Here is a 14,673-nt window from a genome sequence, read left to right as displayed (position 1 = left end):
GACTTCACAGTTCACCTTAAAAATCATTATATTACTATATTTTACAACTGTTTTCATCAACATTATTATACTGGGTAAGACAAGTTCCAAACAGAGCTAACACTGTAAACTCTATGTGTTACTAGTCTAAACAATGCATTTCATACCTTTTTGGGATATTGCTTGCTTCATTAGAAAAATGCATGAGTCTTCCCTGCACTTCTAAGCCAACATTAAATGCTAATAGAAAATCTAATCCAGACTTCTTCATATGTGCAGGCTGTGTTTCTGTGAGGGCAATCAAAGAAGGGAGGATCGGACCCGATGGATGAGTGGCAGGATGCCAGGTGTCATCAAAGTCCATTGAGTGAACCTAGGAAATAATATATGACAGTAAGAATATTAATATAAATAAATATATCGGAATTCTAGATAATATCTATGGTAACCTAAATGAAGATTTGACATCCTTAAACAATAATGAGTAATATATTATGTAGCAGGGATGTGGGTTAGAGTTATAGTATAATGGGGCCATATTTATAGTCAGTTTGCCATGAACTCATGTTAAATAATAATTCCATAGTTTGGAAACAAAACTTAACAAACCAACCCCTTGCTTCTCCTTACCTACTTTTTACTATGGGATCCCAGAAGAAATCAAACCCCCAAATGAGGGCCTCAGTTGGAGCGTCTTACTTTCTGCTATAAACATCTCATTAATACAGCTGCCAAAATTATAAGTTTCAGTGCTTATCAGTATGGCACTAGGACCATTGTGATTGCAGAATCAAGTGGTATAATGATGGGATCAGAGGCATGGCTGGCACAGGGTTCTACATGCAGCCTACTCAATAGTAGATCTTCTTCTTTTGGGGACCCCATTTCTTTAGCTACCACTACATAGTATATTAGAGCCATCACATTTACATCAAGGTAAAAGGGAGTTAGTTCTAAAATTGTCCACCCAAAAGGTGGAATTATTCTTTAAACTAGGAACAGGCAATGCAGCATTTTAATTTATCCCTATAGGCATAATCATTTGCCATGTTGCTTCCATGGAACTGCATCTACATTAAGCCATAAAGTAAAGGTCCAACACCCATCTTCCTTTGAAATGACTTTAGAGTGATTATAATACTTTATTCATACATATTCCAATAGCATATAGGTAAATCCAATTCTGAAAATGCATTTATCCAATACATATTTTCCTGCCAGTTTTAGGGATAAACACATAATACTAATATCAAGTTGCTCCTTTGAGCTAATGAGCCTTGAATTACAGTAGCATTACTTTTCTTAAGTTCTAGAAGAACCGTGCACAAAACTTATATGTCATTATGTATCATTACCATACTGTAGCCTGAGCAGGAAGATGAGCAGCAATCTAACATTGATCAGAGATAATTGTACACAAAGATTATTGTAAATGTCTCTTACAGCAATGCCATTGACAAAAGACGCATAGAGGGGAGGGAGACGGAGATCTGACTGGCCCCAAACCGTGCTGGAAATGTCAGTGCTGTAAATCTGAAATCAATAAGAAAGGTGACCACATAAGACAAAACAAAAAGGGAAGAAGTATACCCAGAACAGCTGTCATTGCCAAACACAAAATGATAGATAAGTGTTTAAAGAGATTTTTATTTAATTTTCTTGTGCGATTACTGGAAAAGTAAATTACATCTGACAGTGGAGGACAATCTTCATCTCAGTGATGATGAGGTGTATTTGTGAGCTTTTATCTTGCTTTTTTTTTACATGTCTACCAATTTTGGAGCAAATGAAATTATAAAAGTAACGCAGGAAAAGAATAAGTAATACATTCCAATCATACTGTACTGGTCACTTTAATGGAAATACTTTTTATATGGACTCTCATCTCTATGTGTGGAACAATTCACTAAAAGAGTAGTTATATATATATATGTCTGTATCAGTAATGGCTGGGGAGGCACACATGTATAAAAAAACACAGTACTCATATCAAAACTGCCGACCACGGTACAGGCCCGCCCTAGTCAGCCAGTGTAGTGCAGACCGCAGTGGGTGCAGTCCGTACTACACTGTTAACCACACATCGCCACCGGTGCTGGGTAGTACACTCGTACTACCCGGCGCCGATGTGTGTATTTCAGCAGCCAATGAGAGTCAGACAGACTCTCATTGGCTGCTGCAACCACTGCCGGAGCCTGGCTGGAGCTCACTCATGAGCTCCGCCTTCCGGCTCCTGCAGTGGGTGACAGGAGAAACGTCATGACGTCTCTCCCATAGTACCAAACGGGACCCAGCGGGAGGATGGAGGAGCAGATAGCGGAGGGCGCGGCAGGAGCAGGGTTTCAGCTAAGTCAAGTCAGTGTTATGTGTGTGTGTATGTATGTATGTCTGTCCGTCTGTGTGTTTTATGCACTACGGAAGGTACTGTTTAAGGGGAAACTCATAGGGGAGATCACTACTGTTGGCCTTCATAAAAGGGACCACTACTGGGGGCACTGTATAAGGGGCACAGCATAGGGGGGATCACTACTTCGGGCACTGTATAAGGAGCACTACTGAGGGCCTGCATAAGGGGGACCACTACTGGGGGTACTGTATAAAGGGCACTACTGGGGGCTTGCATAGGAGGGACCACTACTGGGGGCACTGCATACTGGGGATACTGTATAAGGAACATTATTGGGGGCCTGCATAATGGGGACCACTACTGGGGGCTTGCATAAGAGGGACAACTACTAGGGGCACTGCATAGGGGGACGGTATAAGGGGCACTGCATAGGGGAGCACTGTATAAGGGTGCACTACTGGAGGCACTGTATAAAGGGCACTACTGGGGGCACTATATAAGGGTGCACTACTAGGGCACTGTATAAAGGGCACTACTACATGGGGCACTGCTACTGGGGACATTGCATAAGGGGCACTACAACAATGGGCATTGCAAGAGGGGCACTACTACTCGGGCATTAAGGTGCATATGGAATGGCAAGGAATGTTCCCAGAGTGATGAGAAAGGGGTGTGTGTAATGTTGACATGCCTCATTTTTCAGTGGCCACGCCCCTTGTGGCATGTTACCACGTTACCATATATAACATATAAATAGTCTTATATATATCTTATATATAAGATTTTACATTATGGGCCTTGTTTGGAGTAAGTAAATCTATTTCGAAGTTTCTATTTTGTCGCTTAGCAATACCATGTCCATTTTCTAAAGCTTCTACCACCCCACAAAAATGGGAGTAAGTTCATTTTATGAAGTGTTTCCAAAGACTGAAGTGGGCATGTAACTTAATAATATGAGATATGGTAAGAACTTACCCTTGTTATCTCTATTTCTACGAAGTCCATAGGGTTCCACAGGATACCTTGGGGTATAGGTGTGACGTCAGTCGCAGGGCACCAAAGAGTTAAGCTTTCAGCCTCCCAGGATGCACTAGGTCCCCCTCCTATACCCCGCCCCCGGGCCAAGGCACCTCAGTTAGTTACCAAGCCATAGGCCGGAGGAGGAGAAGGAAGAGAGAGAACAAAGATCTGGACACATACAAGAATCACATTCTCACCAGAGGGAGACGGAAAACCGGTGACCAGAGCAACGCCCATCTGCAGCACAGGTGCGACAGGGCGGGAGTCCTGTGGAACCCTATGGACTTCGTAGAAATAGAGATAACAAGGGTAAGTTCTTACCATATCTCATATTTTCTACTTCAGGGTCCATAGGGTATCCACAGGATACCTTGGGGATGTCCCAAAGCAGTATCCTTTAAGGGTGGGGACGCTCCTGTGCAGAAAGGAGAATCCGCCGCCCGAAGGAAGCATCCTGAGAGGCGAAGGTGTCAAACCTGTAATACCTCACGAAGGTATGGACAGAAGACCACGTAGCAGCCTTGCAGATCTGAACTGCCGAGGCACCACGTCGAGCTGCCCACGAAGGACCCACAGACCTAGTGGAATGAGCCTTCAGAGAAGGAGGGACCGGTAGGCCTTCATGAAGATAAGCTTCAGAAATAGCCATACGGATCCAGGCTGCCAAAGTTTGCTTTGAAGCAGGCCAACCCTTTTTACGGAAGCCAAAGAGGACAAACAAAGCGTCCGACTTCCTAAACGAAGAAGTGCGGTCAACATAAGTCCTTAAGGCCCGCACAACATCCAAAGAGGCCTCACCCACGGAAAGACCCGGTGAGTTAAAGGCCGGAACAACTATTTCCTCGTTAATATGAAACTGGGAAACAACTTTGGGAAGAAACTCGGGCCGAGTGCGGAGCACTGCCCTGTTCCCATAAAAAACCAAGAAAGGGGGTCTACAAGAAAGAGCCCCTAACTCAGAAACACGTCTGGCCGAAGCAATGGCCAGAAGGAAAACAGTCTTAGCTGTTAGCCATTTAAGATCCACTGAGCCCAGTGGTTCAAACGGCGGTCCTTGGAGAGCCCTCAGGACCACAGCCAAATCCCAAGGCGCCACAGGTGGAACAAAGGGCGGCTGAATGCGGAGAACACCCTGCATAAAGGTGCGCACATCCGGGATTGTAGCAATCCTACGGTGAAACCAGACAGATAGGGCCGAAACCTGTACCTTCAAAGAAGCAAGGCGAAGCCCATGATCTAGTCCCGCTTGCAGGAAGGCGAGAATCCGAGACAGACGAAACTCCCGCGGTGCATAACCTCTCGGTCGACACCACTGGAAGAACGTATGCCACACGCGATGGTATATCCTCGCGGAAGACGGTTTCCGAGCTCGCAACATGGTACGCACCACAGAGCTGGAAAACCCCCGGGACCTCAGCATGGCCGTCTCAACAGCCACGCCGTCAAAGACAGCCGAGTCAGGTCCGGGTGAAGGCAAGGACCCTGAGACAGAAGGTCCGTCGTAGCGGCAACCGCAGAGGAATGTCCACGGACAGACCCTGAAGGTCTGAGAACCAGTGCCGTCTGGGCCACGCGGGAGCTATCAACAGGAGCGTCCCTCCTACCTGTTTGAATTTCCGGATTACCCGTGGAAGAAGGGAGACCGGAGGGAACAGGTATGCGAACCGGAACGTCCACCGGACGGACAGAGCATCCACCAGAGACGCCCCTTCGTCTCTTGTGCGAGACCCGTACACCGGCAACTTGTTGTTGTGCCGGGACGCCATGAGGTCGATTTCTGGAAGACCCCACCTGTCCACCAGTAGTTGAAAAACGTCCGGGTGCAGGGACCATTCCCCCGGATGAACGTCCTGGCGACTTAGAAAGTCCGCCTCCCAATTGAGCACTCCCGGGATGAAGACCGCTGATATGGCCGAAAGATTGCGCTCCGCCCAAACCAGGATCCGAGAGACCTCTACGAGAGCCGCCCGACTGCGAGTTCCTCCTTGCCTGTTTATGTAGGCCACGGTGGTAGCGTTGTCCGACTGGACCTGCACCGGGCGACCCTGGAGAAACCGCTGTGCCTGCTGGAGAGCATTGAAGACCGCACGGAGTTCCAAGATATTTATTGGAAGCTCCGCTTCTGTCGGCGTCCACCTGCCCTGGAACAAGTGTGGACCCGAAACTGCTCCCCAGCCCCGAAGACTGGCGTCCGTTGTCAACAGGACCCAATTTGGAACCCAGAACGGACGTCCCTTGTTGAGGTGGGTCGTCTGTAACCACCACGTAAGGGACAGGCGAACCTCCTGGGTGAGCACAATCGTCTGGGACTTCAGAGACTGAGTCAGCCCGTTCCACTTGGACAGGATCAGGTGCTGCAGAGGTCTGGAGTGAAACTGGGCGTATTCCACCATGTCGAACACCGACACCATGGAGCCCAGTAACCTCATCGCCGAGTGTAAGGACACCCGGCGGCTGTGCAGACAACTGCGCACCCTTGACTGTAAAGCAGAGATCTTGTCCTCCGTCACGAAGATCCTTTGCTGTCCCGAGTCCAATAAGGCTCCAAGATGCAGAATCCTCCGAGACGGGATTAGAGTGGACTTCTGCCAGTTGATTAGCCAGCCGTGCCGTTGCAGCAGTGCAATGGTCAGGTCCAAGTGGCGTAACAGGAGCTCTGGAGATCCTGCCACCAATAACAGGTCGTCCAAATACGGCAACATGCGGACTCCCTGCAGCCGCAGAGAAGCCGCCATGACCGCCATCACCTTGGTGAAAACACGTGGTGCTGTTGCCAGGCCAAAAGGTAACGCCCGAAACTGGAAGTGGTCGCTGCTGATTGCGAACCTGAGGAACTGTTGATGGCGCCAAAGAATAGGGACATGCAGGTAAGCGTCCTGTATGTCCAATGACACCAAGTAGTCCCCAGGTTCCAGCGCCAGAATGATGGACCGTAGGGTCTCCATCCGAAACTTCGGGACCCGCAAAGACTTGTTGAGTGCTTTGAGGTTGAGAATCGGACGATATGACCCATTGGGTTTCTGTACCAAAAATAGATTTGAATAGAAACCCTGGCCCCTCTGGGAGAATGGAACCGCCACTATAACTCCAGCCTGGAGCATAGTGTGCAATACCTTCCGCAGCTCCGTAGCCTTGTTCCGGTCTGATGGGAGACCCGTGGTGAAGAAGCGACCCGGGGGTCTGTGCCGGAAGGAGAGGGCGTATCCGTGAGAAACCACCTCCAGAACCCAAGTGTCTGTCGTAGTGGTCGACCAACACTGGGCAAACTGTAGCAGGCGGCCTCCCACCCTGGGATCCCCCGAAGGGAGGCCCGGACCGTCAGGCCGCAGGCTTGTCATCTGGCTTGGGGGCCGGACGTCTGGTACTCCATGCCTGCTTCCGGGGCTTGACCGATTTCTTAGGGCCAGCCTGTCGAGGAAACGACTGTGGTTTGGGCCTGCCCTGGGCCCTAGATGACCGAAAGGACGATGGTCCCGAACCAGAAGGAGCAGCGGCCGACGGGAGACAGGCAGATTTGGCTGCCGCCAGCGTGGCCACAATCTTATCCAGATCCGGACCGAAGAGAACTTCTCCGGTAAACGGCAACGCTTCCAGACCTTTCTTGGAATCTGCGTCCGCCTTCCAGGATCGCAGCCACAAGGTGCGACGAGCAGCTACCGCTGCTGAAGAAATTCTAGACACCAGAGTACTAATGTCTAGAGCCGCCTCGTTGATGTAGGTGGCCGAATCACGGAGATTGCCAATCAACTCCGCCTGATCGGCCGGACAGTCGGATTCAAAAGAAGCCTCTAATGAATCCGCCCAGCGCTCCATCGCTCTGGCAACCCAGCAAATGGCCATAGCCGGCCGTGCTGCCCCCCCTGCAAGGGAATAAGCGGACTTCAGGCAGATTTCTACCTTGCGGTCCGTAGCATCCTTAAGGGAGGACATGGATGGCATCGGCAATGTGGCACTACGGACAAGACGGGTCACGTGAGAATCCACCTGTGGAGGGGATTCCCACTTCGCAAAATAATTATCCGCGAACGGATAAGCCACCGCCAGGCGTCTCTGCGGCTGGTATCTTTTGCCAGGTTGTTTCCACGCCTCCTCTAAATGGTCCACCAACTGACCCGAAAGAGGAAAGACTGTGGCATCGCCCTTCACATCTTTGAAAAAGGCATACTTAGATTTAGCCGCTGGGGGAACTTCGTCCTCAATCACCAAAGCTGTGCGGACCGCCCGAATAAGTCCAGGAATATATACTTTGGACTTAGCATCAGCGTCCTTAGTATGGAGAGGTTCCTGATCGTAAGGATCTAGAATCTCCCCATCATCAGACGTCCCTTCGTCATCCTCATAAGGAGCGGACAGAGACGCCACCGGCCTTTTATGAGACCGCATCACAGACTCCCCTTGCAACACATCCGACAAGTGCTGTACAGAACTCGTCAGGGAGTTAACCCACGCTGGCTCCTGAGAACCCGGGAGCGGGGAAATAGGGAGACTGTGGGGTACCACCAATTGTCGTGGGAACCCCTGCATGGGTGACGACACCACAGATTGCTGGGACAAACCCATCGGAGTAAACGCGGGCTGCGGAGCTAACTGGCCCACTAAAGCTGTTAACGCCTGAGCGAAACAAGCCCAGGGCGGCTCCTGTACCGGTGCTGTAACCGTAATAGGCCGCGCCATGGACAAACACTGCCGGCAAAGGCCCTCCGCGCTACCCTCCCCCTCCGCTAACGGTACTTTGCACGTGGTACACTGTAGCCGGAGGGGAAAATCACTTTCAGACATGATGGCACCACGTATGTGACCTCTCTCACCAATTAAGTATTAAATAGGCGAGAGACCACCCTGCAGCACCGCACCGCAAGGGCTTTAGCAGAAAGAACAGGGACAGTAATAAAGCTGACAGTTTAGAGAAGAAAAGATTACAGGCAGCAGCGCTAGCACAGTCACATACAATGCAGAGAAATAACAATTCCTGCACTAACAGCGCTGATCACTCAACTACACAGACACAGGGCCTGGTAGGACACAGCGCTGCATACACAGACCTGACCACAGCGGAGGAGAGGTATGCGGGGGGACCCAGACCACGATGCTTCCGTCCAGCGCTTCCAGCAGCGTTCACCATGCGTTCTGGAGAAGATGGCCGCCGAGGAGCAGAGAGGAGGCTGGCCTGGGGGAGGAGCGCTGCCACAGGACCAGTCGGCAGCATGCAGAGAGGGCTGTGTGCAGCGGGGGAGGCGCCGGCTGTGAGACAGGGAAGGCGCGCTCCCCTGGCATGCATTTAACCCCTGGGACGCCGCAGCGCTACCGCTCTGCTGCGGTCCGCTGTCCCAGGGGGTAGTGGAAGCGCAGGTTGGTCGCCTGGCTCCACGCTGCAGCCAGTCCCCAGGGAGCCCCCTGCCTGGGGACTTAGGACCATGTGATCAGCGGGGACCCACCGCGGGACCCCGCTGCTTACCTCTGTCCCCCTTGAATCCGGCCATGGTCCGGAGCATCTGGGGTCACCGCTAGCTGTGACCCCAGACGCCCACCAGCATCCCCGGATCAGTACCGGCGTTCTGGTACCGGCGGGGTGTAGGGAAGACAGCATGGACGTCAGGACTGACTGTCCATGCTGTACATCCAGTTGTGCAGCCACAGCTGCATGAAGAATAAGCTTCAGGGGCTCTTCTAGCCCCCACTCCAACAGGTGCACCCGACTCCGGCCGGGCACCAAACTAAACTGAGGTGCCTTGGCCCGGGGGCGGGGTATAGGAGGGGGACCTAGTGCATCCTGGGAGGCTGAAAGCTTAACTCTTTGGTGCCCTGCGACTGACGTCACACCTATACCCCAAGGTATGCTGTGGATACCCTATGGACCCTGAAGTAGAAATATGCTTCATCGGTGCACATGTAAAAGCATTTTGGTCTACAGTTGCAATTTCTAGAACGCAAATAAAAATTGAAGTATCATAACAAAATAATAGAACTCCTTATGTATATATGCATATATTTGAAGCTGCAGTTGTCTTTAGTGTGTATTGTTTCAGACTGTGGGGCCTATTCATTAACACATAAAATTTGATGGAGGTAATTAGGTTTAGAACTCGCATGGAGTTCTACCTAATTACAGGAGGAATTCATCATTTCTCCTCTCCATAACTATCTATTCCGAAAAGCTGTCATTTCTGCAGCTTTTCTGGAAATAGATAGTTTCCCCTCACTACACTGCATTACTGCAGCTGGAATCCGTGCTGCGCATCCGCTGTTACATTTGTAAACCCAGCGCATGTGCAGCACTACTTAGAGCTGTGGTAATTTTGTGTACACCCCTCCACCCTCCGCTCACCTCTGCCCCGTCCCGCACTTACCTGCCCGCGCAGCAGCCTCCGGCTCCATCCTGCTGGTCTGTCATGTGGTCTCCCAGCACACCACAGTACAGATTAGAAAAAAATATATATTTTTTTCTAATCTTTATTGTGTTCTGCTGGGAGAACACAGTGTCCAACCAGCCTCCGGAGCCAGAGGACGCACCAGAGCGCCGGAGAGAGACGTCGGGGGACCTGTCCAGCTGTAAGCAGGTAAGTTTCACCTGCTGTTCGCCACCTCACAGTGGCGGATAGTACCTCCATCACATTCCGAAAATACATAATTTTCTAAATTTGATGAATACCATAATTTCCACCTCCCCATACTAATGTATGGGGAGTAGGGATGTGCAGGCTCGGATAGGTTCGAGTTTGCACGTTGAGTTCGGATTTTTCCCTCCAAAAAAACGGAACTCAGAAAGAGGCTAAACGTCATCTTACATGGACGAACATCATCATTTTTTTGGAGGGAAAAATCCGAACTCAACGTGCAAACTCGAACCTATCCGAGCCTGCACATCCCTAATGGGGAGTGTGGAAATTAACGCAGGGGAACTTAACCAGGAGATATCAGTGATATCTCCTGCGTTAAGATACTTCATGAATACTAAAATAACGTTATTTAAGGAAAATGTCCTTAAAAACGTTAATTTAGTGTTGATGAATGGGTCACTGTATGCTTTAAGATGGAAGAAGAACAATTAGAAAGGAGTCTTACTTTGCTGTATTGCAAGGCCTTTTGGAAGACTTCAGTAGTGGTGCCAATCAGCCCAACACCCAAAGTGTCTAAAATCATCCGCTTGCTTCTCTGTATAACAACTTCTGTGAGGTTACTAGTGGTCAAACCATGGATCATTCCAGCAAAACTGCCTGTTACTGTCTGGGAAAAAAAACATTGTTACGTTACATATATATTTTGGTGAAACATGTTTAATCCACATATTACAGTACACGCCTTTTATATTATGATTTCATTGATATTTGGGGTTACCTTCTGATTCTTTTTTCAGATATTTGAAAACTGAGTGAATTTCTGCTTTAAATTATATTTTGTGAATCACTTCTAGGGGTTTGCTTTTATATGAGTAGACCCCATTTCATACTTGCCTACTTTTGAAAAATAATTTCAGGGAGATTGTGAAAGTAACACCTATGAGCGTGGCGGTAAAGTGGACTGTACTGCTACGTCTGAGAGGCGAGTCATATAACTGACTTACATCCAAATGTAAGCAAGCCACAAAGCAGTTAGTAAGATCTACTTGTTGGTGAAAACACACTGATACTTTTTAGAAAAAGCATGTAGCCATAGGGATCATTGTGCCTTATAACCAATGCAAGGAAATTATACTAATGATCTCATTTCAATATATATATATCTGTTTTTTATATAATTTATAACAGCTTCATAATGGGGGTAAAGTGCAATCAGGGAGATTAATAGACTTCTCAGGGAGTCAGGGAGATTGCTCCTATTTCAGGGAGTCTTCCTAACAATCAGGAAGAGTTGGCAAGTACAGGTATGCCACATTTTCTGAAAATACAGTTTACAAGTGTTCTTCATGCTGATTCAATACAGGGAACATAGGCTTAATTATTAATTATATTAATCTATATTTTGTATAGAAGAGATTGTGCCACTATGGGGCATATTCAATTGCCTGGTGCACTTTCCGCTTACATAGCTGGTTTTGGGACCAGAAAAGTATCGCGTGCGGCCGCTTTTCTCCCTATTCAATTCCAAGGGACGCGAAAACGGGACTCGTTGAAACTGAAACAGGCGAAAAGTGCTGTCAGTTTTGGGGAAATCAGCCTGACACCCCCCAAAAGATGCACTGACCTGGGGGATCAGTATGGATACCCCCGAATAGCCCTGCTGAAGGTATTTGGGGCACTTAAAATGGTCTCAATAGGTGCTAATTAGCGTAGCGTAGCATATGGGGTGAAGAATAGCATTTAGCAATATTTTTTCATCAAAATAAACTAGTTCCAGCAAATTTGTGGTACCTGAAAATGGGGGCTAGCATAATTAAAAGTTGCTAAAGTGACGTTTTAAAAAACAAGGAAAATACACCTGCAAAGAAAAAAACACCTGGGGCATACTTAAGTACCCACCTGGAGTCTATTTCGCTAGTTTTTAAGTTTGTCCCCCAACTTTGCACTTTTTCGCCCCCAAAACGAAAGTACTTTTTTGGGGTGTTGTAAAGGTTTTTATAACTTTTTTTTGATGCAGGTTACCTTTGGGGGACTGTCCTAACACTGCACGGGGGTTCCCACAAGTTTGCACCCCAAAACTGCTTAGGCAAAAAGTCATTGCAATTGAATTGGGCGGAAAGTTTCCGACAGGCGAAATTCGTCACTGGCAAAAACTTTTCGCCAAGAACGTCTTTTTGCCTGCAATTAAATACGGCCCTATATTGTCAAATAAACATCGGCTCAGCAAATGAGATGAATGCTAATTTCTAAACCATCAGAACACTACACTTTCGACTATAAAAGCTTTATTTGTTTTAACAGAAAGGGCTAGGGATTCTAATATCAACCTTATCTATGGTGAGTGAAATAGTGGCACAGTGGTTAGTATTGTTGCCTCACAGCATTGGTGTTATGGGTTACATTTCTGTGTGTGGTCTATATGTTCTCCACATATTTGCATATATTTGCTATGGGTGCTTTGAATTCCTCTTACAATCCAAAACACATTACTGGTAAGTTAATTAAACCTGACAAAAGGAACAACAGTACGTGAGTCTGTGTGTAGGGAAAATAGACTGTAAGCTCCACTGGGGCAGGAACTGATGTGAATGACTAAATATTCTCTGTAAAGCGCTGCTGAATATGTGAGTGCTAGATAAATAACTGGTAATAAATAAATCAACCTTTACATTTTCTCTTGATTATAGCCTCAAACTTTACAGAATATGAAGGGGAGGATTAAACATTGAGGCATTTGCCCAGAACAGTATAAAACTGCTTATAAACATTTCTCAAAGTTCTTCATCATAAACAAAGTATGAAACGAAGTAAATGGAAGATATAATGCATATTTACTTACCAGCTTTACACAATTGTCATACCTATTTCTGCTATATTTTCATATACTTGTATTATTAAAAACGTTATTTGTATGAAGGCTGGATGCTTCAGTGATCATTTGTGTGTGGTTGAAATATACAATATTACAATGCTGCTCTACTGCAGGCCCATGTGGTATATGCAATTGTGATCCCCAGTTTCCATAAAAGTTCCATATATATTGTTGTCTAACATAATTTATCTAATAATATATTAGCCATGAGGGCATCGTTTTAACAGAAATGCATCCCTCTTAAATGAAATACTAAATGAGGATAGATAGATAGATAGATAGATAGATAGATAGATAGATAGATAGATAGATAGATAGATAGAACTAATAAGTAACTGTTATGAAGTCAACTACAGACTACAGTACCTTGGTAGCAATCATGTTTCTTGGAATTAATCTAGGATGTTGTTTCAAGACTCAAGTTCCTCCTGTCATTGCTTCAGACATTCTATACCCGCTTTATATTCTGATGTACACTGAGGAAATTCTTACCACCCTCCCATCATGTCTCTTTGTTCCCTTTTTTATCGACTGGGTTTTCCAATTTACATAATTTTTAAGTTCCCATTTCGCATATACAGTAGATGTCATCATATTTACAGCTCAAATCCCACAGCAGGCTGTTCTACACATTATTAGTGCCTGTAAGTAGGAAACAACTTTGCTAAATAGTCTTAATTCAGTAACACTGTATATCATGCTTAGCTAATCCATATTTTTATGAAACTAGTGTGGGGCATAAGGCAATTATACTACCTTTACCTGTCAGTATGTATTTAACCCTACCCCTAACCCTCCCTCCCATAACCCTACCCCTAACCCTCCCTCCCATAACCCTACCCCTAACCCTCCCTCCCATAACCCTAAACCTACCCCCCCCCTAGTGCCTAAACCTAACCCCCCCTAGTGCCTAAACCTAACCTCCCCCCTAGTGCCCAAACCTAACCTTCCTCCTAGTGCCAAACTCAGAGCTGGCCCTAACCAGTTTGATGCCCTAGGAAAGATTTTGGGTGGTGTCCCCTAGCACCGTTGCTAGTTCCGCGTCTGACCTAGCATCCCTCTCTCAGCACAGCACCCATCAACCAGCAGTACAGATCACATCAGCAGCCAGCAACATCAACACTCCTCACTCATTGCAATCCTCATCTACAGAGCTGTAACTAGACATTTTGGTGCCCTGTGCCAGCAAGAGCATAGACACCCCTACCCCTACCCCACTGCGTGTCTCCCTGCAGACAGGCCCAGCCTGTTGGACTCCACAAAGGCCCATGGGAGGAGGAGCTACTGCGGCTGGGCATGCCCAGCAGCCCTCCTCCAGCTGTCATTTTTATTACTGCCCGCTGCCCCTACTGCCGCTGATCCCTGCTCCCGCTGCTGCCGACTGTATGAGCTGTCATCTGATCACAGCTGAGCTGAGAGCTCCAATCACAGGACTGTAAAATCAGAGCTGACGTCCGCCTGTCCCGGTCCCGCCATTGCCCGCTGTCAAGCTGAGCTGGGCTTAGGCTTGAAATGCATGCCCCTAGGCATTTGCCTAGTTTGCCTATGCCTAGGGCCGACTCTGGCCTAACCTTAACCCTCCCCTAGTGCCTAACCCTAACCCTCCCCCTAACCACACTACTTACCATCAGAATGCCGGCGCTAGGTTTCTGACTGGTGTCAGGAATTCAGCACCAGCATCCCGACAACCAGTATTTCAGCAACCTTCCCTTGGGGTAATGGGACAATTTAAGTTCTTTATATGGGTTTTACTACAAATCTCCAAGGGGCCTATTCATTAAAGCAAAAGTATAATTTCTCAAGTATTTTTACACATACTTATGTATGTGTTGTATTCATTAAAAGACTTAACGCAGGAGATATGACAAATATCTCCTTGTTAAGTCAGTCTCCGTTAA

At 47.5% G+C, this 14,673-nt stretch overlaps 1 protein-coding gene across 3 annotated transcripts in view; it reads right to left on the bottom strand.

Annotated features, from left to right (window-relative positions):
* ACOD1 (aconitate decarboxylase 1) overlaps positions 1 to 14,673 on the bottom strand; it is a 59,622-nt gene that overhangs the window by 4,965 nt on the left and 39,984 nt on the right. The window contains exons 1-4 of one of the 3 annotated variants that reach the window (XM_088457274.1): positions 13,142 to 13,191; positions 10,409 to 10,570; positions 1,423 to 1,512; positions 147 to 352 (exon numbers count right to left, since the gene is read on the bottom strand). In XM_088457274.1, the coding sequence (XP_088313400.1) occupies positions 147 to 352; positions 1,423 to 1,512; positions 10,409 to 10,570; positions 13,142 to 13,156 (473 nt within the window). In that variant the 5' untranslated portion in view covers positions 13,157 to 13,191. Of the gene's footprint in view, positions 1 to 146; positions 353 to 1,422; positions 1,513 to 10,408; positions 10,571 to 13,141; positions 13,192 to 14,673 lie in introns of those variants that run through there. The other 2 variants (XM_088457279.1, XM_088457287.1) reach the window with 2 other exon arrangements.

The sequence above is a fragment of the Taudactylus pleione genome, unplaced genomic scaffold, assembly GCF_031769625.1.
Source record: "Taudactylus pleione unplaced genomic scaffold, aTauple2 ptg000041l, whole genome shotgun sequence".
NCBI classification, from domain to species: domain Eukaryota; kingdom Metazoa; phylum Chordata; class Amphibia; order Anura; family Myobatrachidae; genus Taudactylus; species Taudactylus pleione.
The sequence above is the reverse complement of the archived record's forward strand: the minus strand, read 5'-3'. Positions and strand labels throughout refer to the sequence as shown.